Source organism: Solanum dulcamara, chromosome 2 (genome assembly GCF_947179165.1).
Source record: "Solanum dulcamara chromosome 2, daSolDulc1.2, whole genome shotgun sequence".
In the NCBI taxonomy this organism is placed as follows: domain Eukaryota; kingdom Viridiplantae; phylum Streptophyta; class Magnoliopsida; order Solanales; family Solanaceae; genus Solanum; species Solanum dulcamara.
Genome location: NC_077238.1, coordinates 10,684,712 through 10,708,162, shown reverse-complemented (window position 1 = coordinate 10,708,162; position 23,451 = coordinate 10,684,712). Strand labels below are relative to the sequence as shown.

The following is a 23,451-nucleotide window of genomic DNA, read 5'->3' as shown; positions in this document are numbered from 1 at the left end:
TAATTTGTTTATCTGATTTTAACTTTACATGAAGTTTAAAATTCAATAAAAAGATAAAGAAGACTTTTGAATATTAAACTAAAAATTAAAATGGACAATACAATTTTATTTAATTTTAAAATCCTTACAAATAATGACATGAATGAGTTTTCTCAGACGAAAATGGCATAAATGAGCCAAACTTTTAACGGATGACACAAATGAGCATTTTCTCAAAGTTTGATGGCATATTTGAGCCTTTTCCCATTATAGATTATTAATAACCTGAGCAATTGAAGGACACATTCTTACTCATTTTAATTGTTATGATATATTTTTGATACAAATTATTTTAAAAATTTAAAAATGAGTGAAGTTTCCTTGAAATTATCCCACAACCGGTCATATGGTCTTCAAGTGTGATATCTTGGCAAAGTAAAAAAAAACACAGGCAAATCGGTCTAACTATTAGGATCCGGTGAGATTCAACCCTTTATCAACGAACATTATTTAAGGAAAGTCACAAGACATACACATAGATTCAAACATAAACATAGCGTACACACTTGATTGTACCATAATTACAATTAAGCACCATGGAAACGCCTACTCTCGGAGTGTTCCTCTTCTGCCTCAGGAAATAAGCTACTTCTACCATCATGATAATGCTCATTAAACCGACAAACGACCAGAAAATAGAGGAAGTTAAGCACACTTAAGAAAGTCATTAGCCAGCAGAAGTAATCTAGATGACCTCTATTTATGTTGGTCGCGAGCCAGCTTGTGTTGCTTCCAGCTGAGGTAACATTATCCACCACGCTCACCAAGAGACTGCTAATTAAGGCGGCAACAGCAAGGCCAAACGTGTAAAGAGCTGCTGCAAAGCTGGACATGGTTTTCGGAAATAGACTGTATATGAACTCAATCTGTCCAACCACATTCAAAGCCTCAGCAACCCCGTATAGTGCCAACTGTGGTGCGAACCACATACAGGACATGTTCAACACAGCGTTTGGGTCATCCTCGAACCCTGCATTGATTGCCTTATTGCGTCGTATGGTTTCTGTTATCGCTGAAAGTGCCGCAGCCACAATGCCAAGAAATAAGCCAATCCCCATTCTGGACACTGTACTTAGCCCTGTCGGCTGTCCAGTAAACCTTGACAGTAAAGGCACCAAAGCACGATCGTAAAAAGCAATCCAGATTGCCAAAGCAACAAGGGTAATCATGCCGAATGATCCTGCTGGGATTTCAAACTGAGGGGAAATGTGTCTATCCAAGGTCAGTAGTTGATATATCGAAAGTGGCTGATTGAACGACACAAGAAGCATAATACAGGTAGACCACATGGGAAGAACTCTAAGAAAACACTTCATTGATTCGACTTGTCCCACAGAGCATAGACTCCATGGATCTGAAGCTTTTCCATCAGGTTTCAACTCCATGTGAGGATCTTGAATTATGCAAGCTCTATTCAAACACCTATAACATACAATGAATGGAGGGACCATTAGTAGCATTATGAAACTGAAAACACATTTCCAGCTAAAGGCAGGTTAGATTATGTATTGCTACAGTAATTGATAACTAACAATTCGGGTATGTTAGGTGTGAAGGAAAACGTTTTCCTGGAAAATAAGTGGTTCTTACTTATTTTCTGGTGTTTTGGTAAGCAAGCAAAAAATATTTATTTTACATATATGAATTTTATCGATAAATTATAATAATGCTAATTTGAATGTGGATATCCCAAAAAAATTGTATATAATCTTAGGCAAACACTACGAGGGATGAGGGTGAGAGCAAGGGTGTGAGAGGGTGGGGAGGAGACGATCAAAGTGCAATGCCACTATGAAACTTTTTTTCCCTACTTCCACTAGGAAAGTCCTTTTCCTTATTTTTAAGGTACTTGTTTTCCTTGAAAAAAATGTTTTTTTTTGGAAATTTTGACCAACCAAATACACCCTTCAAGTATCTATTTTTATGAACTCTTCATTTCCTTTAATACACGTCACACGATAATGAGTATGAGATGGGTAAACGAAGACCCTTCAACACACTAATAATTTACTTAATTAAATACATTGCACAATTTCATGTAACATAACCAGTCGGTAAAACATTGTATGATAGTAAGCGCATGAATGACATTGAAGATGTGTATACCATTGAGGAAAAGATGGAGGCGCCTATACCTGAAGTTGGTGGATGGTTCCAGGAGCTTTGATTCAGGTGCTCTATAGTAGCAGTCGTCATTATAATTCAACTGAACATTGATATGTCTTTTTCTGAAGGCTGCCACTGCTACTTGAAACAATCCAGTGAACAAACTCCCTTTAGGTTTTGCTTTGATATAAAGAGGAGATCCAAACAAGAAAATGGAAACAGATAAAACCATGAGCACAGCAGGGACACCAAACCCAACTTGCCAACCAAAATGGTCTTGGATATAAACAATTACAGTAATTGCAAGAACAATTGAAACTCCTACACTGGCATAGAACCAATTGAAATAGCTATCCAAAACCCTCTCGTTATCTGGATTTTCTTTTTTCTCCAATTGGTCGGCACCAAATGCTATGGAGCAAGGTCTAACAAAACCAGCACCAATGGAAATAAGCCCCAAAGCACACAAAATTACACCAAGTTCGACTGCTGTTGTTCCATTACAATCATGTTGATACTGACCACAGGGTAACGGCCTGAGTTGTGGAAATATTGTAGTGAGCCACATAACTGACATTCCCTGTTGAGAGAAAGGAATAAGCCTCTACAATTAAACAAGGTCAAAAGATGAGTAGTATAATGTTGAATTCTGCAAGAACATAGCACTTATGAGTGATTAAGCACCATAACTTTCTTAAGAAGTCCTGCCTAGTACAATGCTAAAGTTTGCAATCGAATGGATGGAGCAAGGATAAGAAGTTGGGATAAAAGTGACAGTAGTGCTAATATCAGTTTTTGTTTCCTAATGGGTAATATACCACCACCAGATCTTTAATTCAGACAGTAGAGGAATCCTTCATCTATAGGCTAACCCTTAAACTGGCTCTTAAAAGGCAGAAAAGCAATATCTCAAAACACACTGCAACAGGACAAATTGAAAACAAGAAGAGGGCTAATTAAGTGAACTTACAATTAGACTGGAGATGGTTCCAATAGCCACAGCCCTATACCTTCCCAAGTAAGAATCAGAAATAAAAGCCCCCAAAATAGCCAAACCATTTGAAAGTGCTGACCATAAAGTAATCAAGATTGAAGCACGAGCAGCTTCCATGTGATAAAATGTTGTTATGTATATTATCAAATTTGGTAGCAAACCATAGCTTGCCAATCTCTCACATGCTTCATTCACTACAAAAGAACACAAGGAATCAATTAAAATAAGTACTAACAAGAAATAAAGAGAGATACACACACATACCTATGATAAAAGGAATGGTTTTTAGACCACCCTTTCTTGTATTTTGTGAGTGATTCAGTAAACACTCTTCTTGTTCTGGGTTGTTTTCCATTTTCTTTCTTCCCTGTTCAAATTTCTGCTTACTCCAAGCAGAATGATACAAAGAGAGGAATTTTGAGTGTGAAATCTCCCAAGAGAAAAGATGTATAGTTAAAATATGAGCCCAGAGACAATAAATGACTGACAAAAAAGTGCACTACTCCCCTCTATTTTTAGATTTTTTTTCATTCTTTAAAATAATTAAATTATTTTAAATTTATGTTTGAATTTTTTTTATATTTATTCTTTATATTAATAAAATTTTATAATTTTCTAGGAGTTAAACTATACTACTTATAAAATTATATTTTATTTATATTTATAATTTTATATTTAATTATTTTTATAAGGCTAATTAAACAAAAAAAAAAAAATATTATTCTTAAATATTTTTCTTATGCATTTTAAAAACTCATATAATATGAAAAAGTGGCAGTATATGATCAGGAAAGTTCCTCACCACGCTATAAACTGATTTTCTTTTTGACATTTTTATCCTTCACTTCCAAATTTGATTTTTTTTCTTTGTCAATTTATTTATTAAGTATTGTCCAATATATCAGGAATTTTCCCAATAGACGAGGAATAAACTAATTCTCCAGATTTCCATGATTTCATAAATGCATGCTTATTCCAATTTCCTTTAAAATTGCTGCATAAGCCATATTAGATGGATATCTTATTATTATAAATATTTGTTTTATATTATTTAATTATTTATTAAATTAAAATAAAATTAATTAATTTTTTTTAATTTTACCTTATAATTAATAAGACTTTCGGAAGTTTAAATAATTTTTGATAAATTTCTTTTTTCAAGAGGTTAATTAATATGAACAAAGGACAAAATAATAAAGTTAATCAACCTATTAATGATTTTCTTAATTATCATGTAAAACAAAAAGTGTTCATCTAATATGGGACGAAGGGAGTACTTTTTTACCTTTTTATATATAAAAAATTTCTATAAAGAATATACCATTTAAATTGATAATTAGAAGATGAAGTTTAAAGGTTGAATTGAAAGATAAATACACTAACAACATTAAATTCAAAATAAATATGACTTACACTCAATTCAAATTCAAAATTTATAAAATACAAATATGTAAAAAAAGAAAATATTACGAAAACTTGTTTTAATTAAAGCATACAACTTTTTTTCAAAATTGACTGAATATTATTTATTTTTTAAACTACATCATATAATTAGGAGACTTTTCATCTTTCTTAGCTGCCAAAGAGTTTGTGTCCTAGACTTCTAGTAATTTAAAAAAATTGGGGAATAGAAAAAGGTTAATGTTATTTTGAAGGAAAAATGTTAGGAAAACAAATGTAAATTTAAAAATGGAAAAGGGCATGATATATCCTCCTCTTTGTCATTTAGAGTTGATATATCTCTCGTTACAAAAATGGCTCACATATATCCTTATTATTACAAATTGGCCCACGTATAATTTTTTTTATATGTGAGTCAATTTGTGTAACAGTAGAGTGATATATGAGTCACTTTCACAATGAGGGGTATATCAGCTCTAAATGACAAACTTAAGAGTTATACCATAGAGTTGTTCAATATTGAACCGAAATTGATAAATCGAATCAAAAAAAGTTATTGGTTTATCGATAATGGGTTATTGGTTTAGTGGTTTCGATAATGATTTTAATTTTTTTTATTATAGGGTTATCAGTTCTTAACAACTTAAAGTTTTTCTTAACGAGTTAAACGAGAATCGATAATAACTTAATAATTTATATCTATTACCATTCGGTACATAAAGTCCTTCACTTATGGTTTAGTTTTCATACTTTTATTTTTCGTTGTCTCAAACTCTTGGTTATTATACAATGTTTTACATTTGCTTCTGAGCAAGACTCAATTTATCAACTCATGTACACGGTTCATTTGGTTTGTCACCTTGTTTCTAAGTGATTTTCAATGATTTTTTGATATCAAATCTTAACAGTTAAATCGATAATCGAACCGATAATGATCAATAGCCACTAAACTGATAAACCGATAAGCCAATTTCTTAATGATTCTATAAAAAATTGATATGTCTATAAACAAATAGCCAATAAATTAAATCAATAAACTTTAAAATCGAATCAAACCGATCGATATGCGGCTCGGCCTACCTCCATTCCTAGAGGAGTCATTTTTTTCTCATGTCCAATAGACTTTCTTTCTACGACCTTTAACTTTTACTAATTGAATTGAAATTAGAATAGGCCGAAAAAAGGGCTATGAGAGAAAATGCCCTGATATCAAGCCCTTTTAACTTTTTCTTATTTAAAATAAGGATATTATGATATATATTTTTCCATATTTGTGGTCCCCATTTAGCACCTCTTTTTTTTTTTGCTATGCAAGTAACTAGTCAGTTGTCAGCACACGGCCAAGAAAAAAAAAGTTATGTTTTTTCTATTACTATTTTTTAGTATATTTCAAGGGAATTAATTATTTTTTTACTGTATTTTTTAATCATATTAATATATAAAAAATGATAACTTATGAAGAATGGTTAAAAAAAATCAGAAATTCTTTTTTTGAGCAATTACTATCAGTGTTTGTAAGATTAAAAAAAATATATGAATATAATATAAGTGACAAAGATTCGACGGTCGGGTGAAGTCGTGTAGACTATTATTTTAATATTTTTGTGAAATTAAATAAAATGTGCTCTAAAATTGTGTACACATATTAGGATATATTAAAGTATTTTGGCCTTATATGTTTTCATAAAGATTCAAATTTCTAATCTGAATAAGCATCTGATCTAAATGTCTAGATTTGAATACACATTTGAATATTAAGATGTGGTTTCTAGATCTGAATACTGAATGATTAAGACTGTTTGTTTTCACTATTTGAATGTGCATATGAAATTAAACACTTTTTTACAGTAAAATAAAGAAAAAATTTATTAAATAATACTAACAGTTATGTACTATCTTACTCACTATTATACATCGAAATAGTATTAATTGCTAGATCATATATATTGTCAGTCTTTTTAGTTATTGGTAAACAAGCTTGATATTTTTCTTTCAGATAATCATAATGATTATGTCACGACCTAGCCCCGTGACTAGTGTCCGAATTGGACACTCGTATACACACCTATTATCTATAGTCAGTCGACAATTAAACATGATATAGGATTTATATGGGTAGCACGTCGTCTCAAACTGTCACTTATATATATATACCAAAATCACCTATTTCTTGGGGAGTCTTAATTGTCAAAAATAAGATAACATAATATGTAAGCCGACAAGGCTTCCACTCCGAATGTAAACGTCCAAAAACATAAGTCATACTAGTACACCGGACAACATCTATATACAACCCACTCATGTGTCTACAGACCTCTAAAAGGATTAACAATAGCATATGACGGGACAGGGCCCCGTCGTACCCCTAAATACACAAATATATACATTATAAGGATTAGTACCAAAAGTTCAGGCTCCGAGACAATGGAGCACTTCAAACCCGTTGAGTAGAATCCTAAGCTGGCGGCTCTCCAAAATGAGTATCTGTACCTGCGGGCATGAAACGCAGCCCCCCGAAGAAAGGGGGTCAATACAAAATATGTACCGAGTATATAAAGCATAAAATACCATAAAGGAGATCACATCTGCAATAAAGATTCAGGAGCCAAGTATCATAATCAATAAATCACTGTACCTGTGTCTTATGAAATGAAGATATGCATATCATCATCATATATCGTACCCGGCCCGTTATGGGACTCGGTGTCATAATTATATCAATATATCATCATATGTATATATATACCATACCCGACCCTTTAGCAAGGGGCTCGATGAATAGAATAGTGTACACTGATACCGTACCCGACCCATTATGGGACTCGGTGTCATAATCATATCGTCATATCATCATAACATCATATTATCATATCACATACCCGGCCCTCTAGTAAGGAACTCGGTGAATAATGTAGTGGAATCCATACATGATAACATACCCGGCCTATTGTAGGACTCGGTGAATAATATCATAACAATATGCACGAATAGGATATCATTAGCAACCTTGTGTAATTTGATCATTATCGGAGACTTAATGGAATAAGCGAAACAGTCCATCATTTGAAAACCAAGACAATAGTCATTATGAATCACACCAATTATGGATTATACTAAAATATGAATTATACCACAACATGAGTTATACCAACTAGGATGGCTGGAATCATACACATGAGTCAAGATATAACAATATAAATTCTAAAAATCAAGAACGTTAGCCATCCGAGTGTATCTACGAATAAGAGTTTCTTTGGAATTTAAGCATACGTCATTCGTTCGTTTCATATGGATCATGCCAAAAGAAGAAAATATTAACTTTAGATACCTTTAGCGTTTATACGTATATGCTGTCCAATATTGTCTCAACCTATATTAAAATGTTAAGCACTATGGTTAAGCTATGGACAAGAATAAAACGTACTCTATCGTTAGTAGGTTATTTCTAAAAAAAAATTGGACAGCACCTCCCCTATACCGCTCACTTTTCCCACTTTCAAACCAGCCATATAATCATCAAGCAACATCAACAATCCAAAATATTGACACAAAATAAGATTTATTATTGACAATAAGCCTAGAATGTTTCCACCCGACTCATGTTACTAAAGTAGTAAATTCGGAAAGCCGAGTACCTCAAGTTGTATCTAAATTTTGAAAATGAAAATGGCAAAACTGGACTTTATGACCTTCTTGAAACGTTTAGATCTCTGTCTTAAGTTTCCAATACAAAAGAAATCAACTCAAAACTCATTTTCTACAAATAGATATCATCAAAACACTAACAGCTATACATGAGGGATTTTTCAATTCAGAATCTGGACAGAATTTATTTTATGATTCATCCTCGTTTTTCGACATAATAACAACAGATATAGACTACAATATAAATATAAGAGTTGTAGGTACGTGTATTATCTTTCCAAAACATGTTTAATATCTAAAATCAAAGGTCTACACAATGAGATATTCCAGAATTACTACCAGCTACACAATTCCAAAAACGGATTTGAACATTCACAATCTTCATACACCTTATTCCTCCAAATTCAAGAACAACAACTCATCAACAACATCAAAACAATATCAACCATTATAATACATCATCACTAAGCTAATTCCATCCATTTAAGCTACCTAAAACAATCCTTTAACCCATAAATCTCAATAAATCACCAAACGAGTTTATAACACTATTTTTTTCGTTCTAATCCGTTAAAACTCTAACTAAACTTGTTAACAATGAAAAGGAGACTTTAATATTACCTTAAATTTGCAGCGACCACATTAAATCTTCTCTTTATTGACTGATATCTACCTCAAATTGAAGCCAACGCGACGTACAATAATTTTCTCTTCATGAGCTTCGGATTTCGGGACTCAAATTTTGGTCGGATTTGGTATTTCTCTCAAGAACTCCCTTTCTCTCTCTCTCTCTGGAAATTTCCAGAATTGTCTTGGTCTAAAGTATGAAGGAAGAGATACAAAAATTAGATTAAATTTCGTGGACATTGGGCCTGACCCGAATTAGAATTGGGTTGGACCGAATCCACTATTTAGTTTGCCCTGTCAGACTTAAAATGTCTATATCTTATTACTCCGATATCATATTTCATCCCACGACCTATGGTTGGAAAGATATTTTCATTATCTACAACTTTTATTTTGAGAGTTTTCCCAAATTCCCAAATTCTAAAGAGGTTATGGCCTCTCGAAGTCAGCTTACCCAAAACGTGACTTTAAGAACAAAAACATATTTGATGGCTTCTATTTTTTTTTTTTTTTTTTTTTTTTATGGGAACAGACCCTACACGAGGCTCCCACCTCTCGTGCACAGTCAGGGGTTAAGCAACACCCCCAAGCCTTAACATAAATAATCAAAGTAAAAATACAAGGAGGGGGACATAAACCTTACCTCCGATCCTATGGTGGTTCATAAGTCGGCTAACCTATTAAAGGTCGGCTAACTCATCCCCGATACAGAGAAGATACTAACTATAACTAGAAAGCATTAAACCTGTGAGAGGACTCCTCCCGGTACAATTCAACTATGAAAGCATAAATGAGGGAGACTCTCCCCTTCCATGAGAAAAAAGAAAAGAAAAGTACACTAGTCCTATTCCAACTATGCTACGTACCAGACATAGCTACATTGAAGAAGAACAAGTATACGAAACTTCTATCTCGCATGGGATGGGAAAATTCTTTTCATCTTTGCTCTTTTTAGTCTTGTCGTACCAAGTAAATCCAGATGAAATATGCCATTGCATCAGTATCATGATTATCAACTACGGGGGCTGAAAAGAGTTGAAATATATGGAGCTATAGTTTCCAACAGCCTTGGAGTTGTTGTGGAGAAAATTGATAGCCTGAATTAGCCAAGGAAGCAAACAAACATGGTTGTTGCAGTCTTGTACCCAATTCCTTGCTGCCTCTATAGTTGCAGTGGTAGCATGATTGTTGTTGCAGGTTAGGTTCAGTAGTAGATACCTATTTTGGTACCTGCACAGGCAAACAACACCAGAAAAACACACAAACAAACTATTGTGTGCTGCATATGCTGTATTCTGCTGCTGTGCTGCATATGGTAGGTACAAATGGTGGTTGATGATGAAGGCTGCAGTATCCTTGTGATGCCAAGTATTCTCAACTTTGAAGTTGTAGCAGGTGTGCATCAGTAAACCTACATTAGCAATTAACAGAGGGGCAAGCAATTGTGGGAAGAGAAAAGGCTGATGCATGTTTTTGTGCAACTCCTTGTTGCTTCCATTGTAGTTAGGCTGCTTATTGGTCTTTGTTTTGAGATGGTTAACCTTCTTGGAGTACCTGCACAGAAAAACAACACCAACAAACTTGTATTTGTTTCTTGTCTGATGCAGGTTGATGGACTTGTTGCTGAGGTGTGTTGATAATGGAGAATGTGGTTGGCAATCTGATTGTTCTGCTTCATAGTAGCCCCAGGTTGCTGCAGCCTTTGTAGCATTTCTAAAGGGGGTTTGCCAGCTACATTGATGAAGCTGAGGATGACTGATGGGGATCAATGCAGATTCTGGGAGTGAGCTGCAGCTGGGGTACCTGCATAAAACAAAACCACCAAACCTCACTGCCAAGGAGATCTGCAGGCTGCTGTACCCATGTTCCTTGTGTGCTGCCAGTTGGTGGAGTGTTTGCTGTGGTGTGTTTATGTTAGAGAGTGTGGATGGAAAGCTGAGTGTGCTGCTCCATGAGAGCCCCAGGACCTTGCAGCCCTCATAGTAGTTCCAAAGAGGGTCTAAACAAAGACAATCAAGCAAATACAAACAAACAAACAAACACCAAAACCAGAAGCTAATTGCCATGCTGCACAATTCTTTTGTAGGCCTCTTAGTGAAGGTATTTGTTTTGTTGGTTGTATCTGTGTTGTGCTCTATGTAGGTGTTGGGAGCACAAGTTGATGAGTCCATCCTGACATCTGCATCTACACACCAAGCAAGAACCAGCAAGAAAGGAGCTGCTGCAGGTGTTGAGCTATTAGAGATGGCATAGATGGAGTGTATTTGTTCCTTGTCTGCTGCAGGTTGGTATAGTTGTTGGTGGGGTGTGTTGATAATAGAGAGTGTGGTTAGCCAGCTGAGTGTGTTGCTCCATAGAAGCCCCAGGTTACTGCAGCCCTCATAGTAGTGCCAAAGAGGTTCTAAACAAAAACAGGCAACCAAAGACAAGCAACAAGGCAAACAGGTGTTGAGCTGCTGCAGGTGTTGCATGTGTTGAGCTGCTGCAGGTGTTGAGCTGCTGCAGGTGTTGTCCTCTATGTATTTGTTATTAAAGCATGTTGGTATATATCTCCAACAACCTGCAAATACACAACAAATAACCAAGGACAAGCAAAGACCTGTAAAGGTTAATAGAAAAGAATGGATCTCACAGAGAATTTTGGAGCCTGTTAGCATTTTCCATGTCGCTCGACTAATGTCTCCACTTATCCGTTTGAGCTGAAACTTTCTGGAGTTTGCATATATATCCTTTAATTTAGACATGCAAAGTTTGAAGGCTTGTTTCCCAAGTTGGAGCTTCCAATTAGCAAAATTCTTCCTTTTTAGGCTTAAGACAGCTGAAATCTTCAATGTCGCTCGCCTAACGCCTCCAATTATCCGTTTGGGCTGAAATTTCTTGGGCCTTATCAAAATAATATATTCTGCAATCCTGCAAAATTTGGGGGCCTTTGGATAAGTCCACCAGCTGCACCTCACCCTACACATGCTGACCTGCTGAAGCTTAAGTGCTGCAGGGTGATTGGAATTTGTGTTGTTGATTTTCTCTATGTATTTGTGGTTAATGAATGTTGATACATCACTCCAGGATCCTGAAATAATACAACAACCAAAAACAAACAAAACAAGGCATGCACAAACTAGCAAACAGGAGGGGACCTCATTAAGGGCTTTGGAAACTATTAACTTTTTCCAAGTCGCTCGATTAACGTCTCCAATTATCCGTTTGACCTGAAACTTCATGATGTTTGCATATATGGCCTTTTCTTTATCCCTGCAAATTTTGAAGGCTTGACTCCCAAGCTGTAGCTTCCAATTACCAAGTTTCTCTCTCTTTAGGCTTAAGACTTCTGATTTTTCCAAAGTCGCTCGCCTAACGTCTCCAATTATCCTTTTGAGCTGAAACTTGTTGAACCTTTCCAAATTAGTATATGATGCAATCCTGCAAAGTTTGGAGGTGTTTGGACATGTCCACTTGGTACAAATCACCCTGCACCAGCAAATAGAAAAGCACAAAGGCAAATAATTCTGCAGATTATAATAGCTACTACTATTGTCTTGTATGTGTTCCCTGAAGGTTGCAGTTTTTTGACTTTGTTGCTGCAGGATGTTGTTGCTGAGTAAGTTATGAGGCAGGCTGAAATTGCAATACAAAGGGCTTCTTATGCATGGTCCTGTGGTATTGCATCCTTTAGCAGCCATCCAAAGATGAGTTGCAGCAGTTGGATTAGGCAAACTTCCACTTGTAGTTTGTTTCATCCTGCTACTGCTGCACCATGGGGCACCTAAGTTTGTTTCTCCAAGGATCCACATGCTGCTGCTCACCTTGAAATTTTCCAGACCTGCAACTACCTGCATATGCAAGTGGAAAAGAAAGGAGGAGAGAGGTACTCTAAATCCTAAATCTATTGGTAAGGAGATTATCCTATTAAAGCAGTAAATTAGGGAGACTCTCTCTTTTTCAATGGACCTGATTATCATTATTAATATCAGTAAATATTTCAAGGTATGAAGAAGTTCCTTCAATGTGGTTGATTGATCTTCTTCATCTTGGTTCTCCTGAAGCTAGCCATGCCAGCTTTGTCCATTTTGTAGTGTCCCTTGGTCTCTCTTGGAAGCTGCTGAAAGCTGTAGTAGTGTTGTGTATAGCTTTTCATGTGGCTTTCCTTTGAGAGTGAATCTGCAGTGTAATTAGCTTCCCTAAAGATATGCCTGAACTGGAAAGTCTCCAGTTTGCTAACCAATACCTGCAGTTCAGTAGTATAAGCAACAATGTTCCATGGAGGTTTAGCCTCTTGTTTGAGCCACTTGATTAGAAGTTCAGAATCAACTTCAAGGGCTACCCTGCTGTATCCATGTTGTAGGCACCACTGAATACCAATAATTGCTGCCTGCACTTCAGCTTGGTTATTAGAACCACAGCCTAATGGAGATGCAAAGGCATATATTAAAACTCCATTATGGTCCCTTAGAATGCCCCCTGCCCCTATCTTCCCTGGATTGTTAAGGGCACTCCCATCTGTGTTTAGCTTGATCATTGTAGGCTGTGGTTTAGTCCAGCATACTTTGGTTATTCTCAATTCATGTTGGCTTTTTTCAACCATGGTAACCAAATCTGCCCAATTACTTGGCAAATCAATATATGGATACACAGTGGAGATAAGCATATATAGATCTTTGGATATTGAGAATATTACTCTAGTTGCATTAGACTTCTTGCCCCCATACTTGCAGGCACATCTATTCTTCCATAGATTCCAACACACAAAAATGGGGGTGGCCTGCATTACTAACTTATGTAGCTCATTGTTAGTTTTGATTAGCCACCACCTCATCAATAGGTTTTTTAGATGAATGTTGCTGTGTTGCAGACCCCAGTACCCTGAGAAGTGCTTCCATATATGTTGTGCAAAGTAACCTGATACAAAGATATGCTCTATATCATCAAGACCTGCTCTATAACAACAGGAGCATGCTGCAGGAGCATGTCCAAATGCTACTATTCTGTCATTTGTGGGGAGTTTAAGTCTGAAAGCTCTCCAAAGCAGAAAAGAGGCCTTGAAAGGAATACTATTGTGCCATATGTTGCTGTTAGTGGTTGATCTTGTCTTTTTCTTCCTTACCAACTCCCAGGCTGATGAACAAGTGAAATTACCATGAGAGTTAGGCTTCCAGTAAGCTTGATCCTGCATATTTGGATTGTAGCTGATGGGAGTGCTGAGAATTCTGTGCACCAGCTGAGGGGGTGCATGTTTTCTTACTTTCTCTTCATTCCATCCTCCATTTTCCATGAATTCTGATACAATAGAGTTATTCAATCTGGGGAGACTTTCATTGTGGTAAGCTAAGGGACCTACCCCTAGCCAATCATCCCACCAAAAGCTGCTTGTTCCAGACTTAATCCACCACTGTATATGAGGTTCTATATCCTTTTTGTTGCTCATCATATGCTTCCACATTAGGGACTGTCCTGTGTTCCACTTTTTAATGACTGGATGAGCCCTTTGGCAGTATTTTGCTTTAAGGAATTCCCCCCATAGTGTCTTCTTTGATCTGAAAGTCCACCACTGTTTGTATTGGAAGGATAAGCACACATCCTCTAATTTTTTAACACCTATACCACCCTCCTCATAAGGATAACTGAGAGTATCCCAAGAGGCCCAGTGATATTTTCTTCTTTCAGTATCCCATCCCCAAAAGAAGTCAGCAATTAGTCTTCTGATCTGATTCATGGTGGTCTTGGTAGGACTGATAGCTGACAGCAGGTGTATAGGAATGGATTGCAGCACTGTTTTCACCAAGGTGACTCTACCTCCATAGCTTAACATTTTAGTCTGCCATCCCCTAATCCTGCTTAGAACCTTAGAAACCATACTAGAGAAGTATATGATCCTTTGTCTTCCTATATATAGGGGGCAGCCTAGGTAAGTGATTGGGCCATGAGTGCATTTGTATCCTGTGATCATGCTGACCCTATCCACCACACCAGAGGGAGTATTCAGTGGCATCATGATTTGACTCTTATCTTTATTGATAAGTTGTCCTGAAATAGCTTCATACAGTTTAAGAGTTTTGGTAATCAGTGTAAGTGAGAAGTTGCTGGTAGATGTGAAAATGATCACATCATCTGCAAAGCTCAAGTGATTTACTTGAGGACCTCTTCTTTCCATCTGGAATCCTGTGTATAAATGATGGTGATGAAGATTGTTGAGAAGCCTAGACAGAACTTCAGCTCCAATGATGAATAAGGTAGGGGATAGGGGGTCTCCTTGCTTGAGTCCTCTTGTAGAGTGGAAGAAGCCATGCCTTGCACCATTAATGATGACTGAGTACCAATTGTTTGACATAATCCTCCAAACCATATCAATCAACACTTCTCCAAACCCCATTTTCCTCATGACCATACAAATGAATGACCAAGAGACCCTATCATAGGCCTTGGCCATATCCAGCTTTATCACCACATTATCCCCAGCCTTTGGTCTCTTAATATTGTGGATGATTTCTTGAGCTAACATTATGTTCTCAGCAATACTCCTACCTTTAACAAATCCAGATTGGTTATCTGAGATTAGCTGAGGCAATATAGGAGCAATTCTGATGCTTATCAACTTAGAAATGATCTTGTTAGTGAAGTTGCTGAGAGAAATAGGCTTGTATTCTGATAGGCTGTTGGGATGCTCATTCTTAGGAAGTAGAGCTAAGCATGCATGAGAAATAAACTTGGGAATACCATGTCCATTGAAGAAATACTGGACTAATCTCAGTAGGTCTTCACAGATGATATCCCAGCATGAATGAAAGAATTTCCCATTCATTCCATCTGGTCCAGCAGCTGATGTAGGGCTCATAGAAAATACAACTTTCTTCAGCTCATCCATAGTAGGTAAGGCTTGCAGGCTCTCATTCTGCTCCTCTGTAACCATCCTTGGAATGCACTTAAGAACATCTTCCCTGATCAGTCTCTCTTCTCCAGTGAATATTTTTTCAAAGTGTGCTGTGGCAGCTCTTGCAATATTGTCTTCACCTTGAATAGTATTGCCTTGTTCATCACTAATCTGATGGATGAATAACCTTCTTCTTCTTCCTCTGATAATAGCATGAAAATAGCTGGTATTGGCATCTCCATCTTTGAACCAATGAAGTTGACTTTTCTGCTTTAAGATAGCCTTCTCCATCTTCAGATATCTGATGTACTGAGCATTGATCTGATGTAGCTTGGACCTGTTCTCTTCAGTATTGTCACTGATTATTTTCTCTTCAGCTTGTCTCACCTGCTCTTCATATTCTTTTACTGAAGCAAAGATGTCCCCAAACTCATTTCTTGACCACTTACTAAGAGTATTAGAAACTCTTTTCAGCTTTTGTTGGAAGGTTCCCATTGGATTTCCTTCCACAGGATTATCCCAACATGCTTTTACAGTGCTAAGGAAATTGTCATTGTCTGTCCAGCAGTTTAGAAATTTGAAATACTTGATAACATTACCTTGTTTTGCCCTGCTTTTGATGGCTTCTATTTTGATTTGGCTCAAGGGTCCTTCTTGAGATGTATATTACTTCACATAAATTATTCATATAACTTGGCATCTACAACAAATCATGTCCTTTTAAAATTCAAAATTAAAAGTGCTTGAATTTATAACTGTTAGCTTACGAATAATCCAAGATGCAAAAATACGGAATGTAACAGATTATTTATCTGTTTTTGAGTAACAATAAAGCTATTTTAACCTTATTCCATATGTTTGGCTTCAAGCTACTTTTAATCTCCCTTTTAAGGATAATTTTTTAATATAATTTTATTAAAAAGTCTTATCTACCTCCAATTTTTTCAAAATCACTCTTGAATTTTCACTAGATTGTTCCATAGTTGAAATATAAAATATAATAAATATAACATATGAACAAATACAACAACAAATAACTAACACAAACACAATCAAGATGATTAAAAAGATCAAAAACGAAGAATGTTATAACAATCCAAAACTTTGGACGGGCCCTATTACCCCATCCACTATTTAATAGTGCAATTTAAAAGTATATAGATGCCCAGCTGGACCACTTACTCAGTCAATCGTAAGTGATTGACTCACATGTGCTATTTAGTTAATTAAATTAGTTAATTAATTTAATTAATTGATTTTAAAAAATATATTTCGAATTTAATTTAATAAATTAAAAAGTCAAAAGAGGGACAAACAATTGCTGACCTTTTCATATCCCCCAGCCTTTTTCATCTACCAAATCCAACAAAGACAACCTGCTAGTGTTCTTCACTTCTGTCAATTGTGAATGTGTGATAGCTCTTGGTAGCGTGGCTAGTGTTCGACCAAACTTGATAACATACTGAAATCATGGATGTGTGATTGTTCAACATAACTTGAAGGTTAGTCCTTTTTTGTGTCGTATAACCCTAAAAATGAATTTTTCATCAGAAATTATCTAGGGTTTAATAACTATTGACGTTATTATTTATTATGAAGTCAATTTTTAGATTTTTTGATAAATTAGGGTTTTTAACTAGTCCAAATTTTTGTGAATTTGATAACTATTGACTATATTGATGATTTTGAAGTCAAATTTTAGTTTTTGTCCGAAAATTAGGTTTTTTAACTAGTCTAAATGTTTGTTTTATAGTTGTGGCTGATTACAATATATGTTCATTATGTTTGCAGAAACCGATTGTTTTCTTCTATTTCTAATATTCATGTACTGTGAATGTGACATAATTTTAAGAATAGGTACTTTTACATATAACAATGAGATATTATCATGCTGAAATTTTGAATAGTAAAATGTAAAAATCCATTATATGAGGGTGGAGAAGTCACTGAAATATCTGATGTGGATGTGGATAAGATGTCTTACTTTGAATTAAGTAATGATATTAAAGAGCTATGATATGATACAAGTTGCACATTTTATGTTAGGCCACCTAGGAGTGACTATTTATTTGAAATACAAAATGATGTGGATATTTTTAAACTTTCACAAAGCTTTGAAGATGGGGATTTTGTTAAAGTGTATGTTTGTCACATGATTGACCAATTGGATGGCCCATTGATTTGTTGGAATACACTCCTACCAATGAGGAATCTTTTGGTGCTTTTAATAAAAAAGGGGACAAGGGGGACCATGAAGGGGATAGGGTTGTTGATTAGTAAATTTGGACTCATTTATAGCTCAAAATGCAAGAAATTAGTATCCTTTTTGCCTTTGTTGTGTTCAAAACTGACTTTAAAGTGATCATTTGCAGGTGAAAAGTGTTGAGGATCAATCATGAGTTAAACATTGAAGAAAAAAAGTAAAAAAAGAATAAAATTGAACGAAATGAAAGCTGAAGCTCGCAAAGAGCTCTTTGTGAGTCGCCAAAGGCCTCACTAGCTCTCTCACTTCATCAGAATCCAAAACCCAAAGCTAAGATCTCTAAAACAAATTCAAAACCCCAAGTTAGCTTCAAGGTTCTTGTCTCTGAGTCTTAGCAGTCAAAAACCATGCCTCATTTTTCTTTGAAAATTCTATTTATATGAGTGCAAAATGTTAGGCAAAATTATCACTTAGAACCACTTTGGCGACATTAGTCGGGCTCATCGAAGTGGTTAGTGTATCATCGACTTGATCGTTGCCTCACCTATTGGAGCTTTTCTCCTTCAGTCTATGATCTCTAGTTAGGCGAGCTCGATGGCCTAAGTTGGGGGTATGGTAAGATTGAAAATGAAATTGGTAAATGGACATAGGACACCCTCATATACCCCTTGCATAAAAAACAGAAATAAATAAACTTTGGGTTAGTCTTTTCAAATGAGTACAAGAAAAGGGAAGGAGGCCAAATGAACAAAGCAAAGATACAAGAGTAACATGAATGGAAAAGGGTGATCTGTGATGTCAAAAGAGGAAAAGAAATGAAAAAAGAAGATATTTTCAAAATTGATCCACGCTCCTAGGAATTTAAGTCACTAAAATCAGAATGATCTATATCATTGGTACTATGTTACAGCTATTGCAAATGAAAGGGTTCTTTGGAGGCCTCGCTCACGTGGATCCTCATGATCACATCAGGGATTTTATGGATGTATGCAACCCCCTTTTCATTCAAAAACATATCATCTGATTACGGTTGTTCTTTTTTTCTCTTATTGGAGAGGCAACAAAATGGCTAGCAGAATTACCACGGGATTTAATTACATCATGGGATGAGCTCACTGCAGCATTCTATAAGTGGTTCTTTCCACCGTCCAAGATGTTGAAGCTTAGGGATAATATTCAAAACTTCGAAAGGATTGATGGAGAACCACTACATGAAACGTGGCTCAGATTTCAGAAGTTGCTGCTGCAATGTCCAACACACGCGCTGCCTGACAATGTGCTATTATAGTACTTTTACCGTAGTCTTGATACGGTAAACAAAGGGGTAGCAGATCAACTTTTTAGGGTAGGTCTTATGCGCCAGCCTTTTACCATTGCCACAGCTCTTATACTCAAAAAGATCGTGTATCTCCTCTCCATGTTGGGATGGCTAAAGAGAAACTTGAGAAGGATCATGCAAGGGAAGAAAACAAGGCTAAAATGATGACCTAACTAAATTTTCTATCAAAACATGTTATGGGGGGAGGTTACAAAGCGGTGAATGCGATGGATGCAAATATTGGAGAAAACCTGGAAGATACCAAATTTGATGCTATGTATAATGAAGAGGTGCAATATTTACCAAATTGATGGGGGGGTTCTCGATCGGCCTTTCCAAGGTCGAGTGGGAACCAAGGTTGGAACAAAGAGCACGACAGTAGTTGAAGAGATAGGGACTGGCGCGATAGAGGAAATGCTTGGAGAGATGGTCATGGTGATCGTGAGAGATATGTTCCTCCTCATCAAATGCCTAAAGAGGCGAGTGCTAACCTAAAAAGTTTTTGTACGGAAGACATACCTGCTAGAATTTTGAACAAAGTCGAAGGGTCGAATAGGGTGTTGTAAGAGATGAAATCTGATTTCTCTTTTTTAAATCAGACGATCACCTCGCATTCAGGTAGCACTTGTGTAGTGAATGTAGATGATTCTAAAGGTAATAGTAAGTTGGTTTTTTAGAATTTCTATATATATTTTGATGCTTGCAAAAAGCTTTTCTGGGTGGATGTAGGAAATGTATTTGTTTAGATAAATATTTCTTGAAGGAAGTAACCAAAGGACAGTTCTTGGTTGTTGTGGCTAAAGATGTCAATAATTAAATTTTGCCTATTGCATGAGGTGTAGTAGAGTATGAAAATAAGAACACATGGACATGATTTTTGAAATTGTTGATAGAAGACTTAGGATTAGGAGATGATAGAGATTACACACTCATTTCAGACATGCAAAAGGTATGTTTTTTTTGTTAATTTACCTATGTTTAATGCATGTTTGTTGTTACTGCAACAGTGATGTCTATTTGGTCATTGCAGGGGCTTAATGAAACTGTCTTGGATTTTTTATCGGAGGTGGAGCATAGGATGTGTGCAAGACACATCCTTGCTAACTGGGCAAAAAATTGGAGAGGTTTGAAAAGAAGGAATCAATTTTGGAAATGTGGAAGAAGTACGTTTGAGGGAGAATTGAAGGCAAATCTGGCCCACATGACACTGCTAGTTAACAAAAAAAAATTCCTAATTTACTTCATTACAAGGTAGAATCTTGGTGTAAAATGCACTTTAAAACTGATGTTAAGTGTGATAGCATAGATAACAATATGACTGAGAACTTTAATGCTTGGATCTTAGCTGCAAGACATAAAACCATTATCACTATGCTTGTAGAGATTAGGGTGAAGGTAATGACTAGACTAGGACAGTTCTCTCAATTTTTAGAAACGTGTTAACCAACATTTCTCTAATGGCATTGAGAATACTAGAAAAAAATACATAGAAAAGTTAATGAGATGTCATATTGATTTCAATGGAGAGAGAGGCTTTGAAATTTTTAATTGACCTTATGTCCATACTGTTGGTATGAGGAGTAGAACATGTAGTTGTAGATCATGGAAGCTCAAGGAAATACCATGTCCACATGCCGTTGTTGGCATCCTTTACAAGAAATGAAAACCAATTGACTTTGTTGATAGTTGTTACAGTAAGGAGACTTATCTAAGAACCCACTGTCATTACCTTCAACCAGTGACCAACATGAACATTTGGCCTGAGTCAAGAAATCCTCATATGGAACCACCAATTATCAAACCTATGCCAGGAAGGCCAAGAAAGATTAGGAAAAGAAAGGCTTGTGAGACACAAAAATCTGGAAAATTATCAAGAAAAGGTGTTTACATGACTTGTAACATCTGTCATGGAAAAAATCACAACAAAAGGAGTTGTCCTTTAAAGGTATGTAATTTTACATGTTATTCCATATTTATGATTTAAATTTGAGTTATGTGACTTATTATCTATTTGATGTTGTAGGATTCTAATACTGTTGGACCAAGTAATGAAGCAGGTACTTTTGTGGTTCCTCTTAGACCTAGGGGAAGGCCAAAGAAGACACCGCTACTATTGAAGCACCTGCTACTGCAGGAGCACCTCCTAGACCTAGGGGAAGGACAAAAAAATAAATTTTAATCTTGATGCACCTCCTAGACCCAGGGGAAGGCCAACAAAAACAACAAATAATAATATTGATGTTGAGGCATCTTCAAGAGACAGTGGAAGGACTATAGGCAGAGGTATGACTTTTGAACCTAATGTAGCATCAACTATAAGAAGAGGTGTGACTTTTGAACCTGTTGCAACACTAGGAAGAGGCATAGTAAGAGATGCTACTACACCGAAAAGAGGAACAGGCATGGGAAGAGCTGCTGGCATTGAAAATGTAGCACCCCCTTTGGGAGGATGCCACTTACGAAATAAAAGGTAGTTTTTTTTTAAAATCACAAATAGTCAACACCATTGCGAATCCATAAAATACACAAAACTCGAACCAGTTGTTATTACAAAACTATTATGTTTCTTTGTGCAAAATGACAAGCCAACATATAAATGTAGTACAGGCATGACTTGAGTTAAAATCACACTCCAAAATAGCAAAACTAGTCACCCTGTTCAAGTTACAAGCATACACTTTTATTTTCACAAGCCTTCAAAATTTTATACATAAGTGCCACATGTATCATGTACAATTCCCCCAAAATATTTACAAAAACTAGATGCATATGCAGATGTGATTTTCAAAAGGCTCCAAAAAGTCCACTCCAAATGGCCATCTTCATATCTCGTCCCGCATATTACCTACGATAGAAAACAACTATCGCTAAGCATAAAGCTTAGTGGTGTACAAACTTTAGGCTTGGAGCCATTAAATTCTTCAACTTCCTGGTTCGTCGCAGGTGGCTCAATAAGGTAAAAGTAAGCCCAAGTAAATAAGTATATCAAAGTATCGAATACAAACCTTGAAGAGTTCCAAAATCAATATCAATATTCGAAGGCTCAAGTATCAAGAAACTTATAATTTAATTCTAAAGAGTTGTCAAATAATTAATTTTGCCCAATAGGTACGTTATGCCTTAACACTAAGCAAAATTAATATCAAGACCGACCGAAGTCCCGAAATCAAGAAGGGTCATTACCCAATACCAAGAGAATCAAGAACCATGTTGTAAGTGACTTTCCACTCGTACTCGAGAATGAACGAAACTCCATCGTCAAGACAAAATGTAAATCCAAAGTCAAGATGGGCAAGATCCGAATTGAAAGGCATGTCAATATCGATAACAAGTCACCATAACAAAAAGGACAAAGTCCCAACAAGAATGCAAAATGATCAAGCAATTCGTACAAGTGGGCGATTTAGCAAAAGTTTTGCAATACTTGAGAAAATAGTCATACCATAATACAAGACAAGGAGTAAAGAAATAACCCATCAAAATACTTCAAATTTCAGAAAAATAAAATATTCCAAGTTCAAGTTTATACACAAACCTTGGCGTTTTAGCATACAACATGTTCTACCACAACTCGAGAAGCTCAATTCCTCTCTGCCATAGATCAACCAAAATCTACTTCGTCAAACAATTCCTCTTAGCTTGTATAAGCATATATACACTTTAAATACACAATCAAATATATACTTAAGTTTAAGAGTCTCATCATATCGAAACTAAGCATGAAATCAATAAAAATCAGTCCAAACTATTCAAACCGGAATTTTGGACAACCTACTGTCTTGTATTGTTGCTTAGTTTCGAAGAGGTATATGGGGGAAATAGGCTTTGTGGCCTAATGAAAGTTATATACATGTGTCTTAGAGTCGTATAAAATTTTGAATCACCCTACAACAATTCTGTACAAGAAGATATGCCCAAAATACCAACAACAGTCCATGTAGGATTTCCAAAACAAAATCTGGGCAGCACCTCCCCTATACTTCATCCCTCTTTTTTGAGCAGATAAAAGTAAAACTGGGTTTTATATCCTAAATGAAATTTATAGACCTATGAAATATCTTTCCAAAACATATTGAATCACTCGAAATGATGCTTTACATAAGGATTTATACTAATATTACTAACAGAAGTCTCATTCAAAAACGGGTTTGTTAACAAGAAAAAGAACCCCCTCGCTTCCCCAACTATAAATTTTACGATGTTAAACACCTCCACTTAGTCGAGGAATACCTTATATAATTAATTTTTTGGAA

The 23,451-nt window shown here is 35.9% G+C and overlaps 1 protein-coding gene across 1 annotated transcript; it reads right to left on the bottom strand.

Annotated features, from left to right (window-relative positions):
* Window positions 1-435: 435 nt before the first annotated feature.
* On the bottom strand, window positions 436-3,601 carry LOC129880300 (protein NRT1/ PTR FAMILY 1.2-like). The gene is made up of 4 exons (XM_055954274.1): window positions 3,404-3,601; window positions 3,116-3,333; window positions 2,175-2,725; window positions 436-1,461 (listed from the first exon to the last, which is right to left on the bottom strand). The coding sequence occupies exons 1-4, from the start codon at window positions 3,492-3,494 to the stop codon at window positions 567-569; spliced, it is 1,755 nt and encodes a 584-aa protein (XP_055810249.1). The 5' UTR covers window positions 3,495-3,601; the 3' UTR covers window positions 436-566.
* Window positions 3,602-23,451: the final 19,850 nt, after the last annotated feature.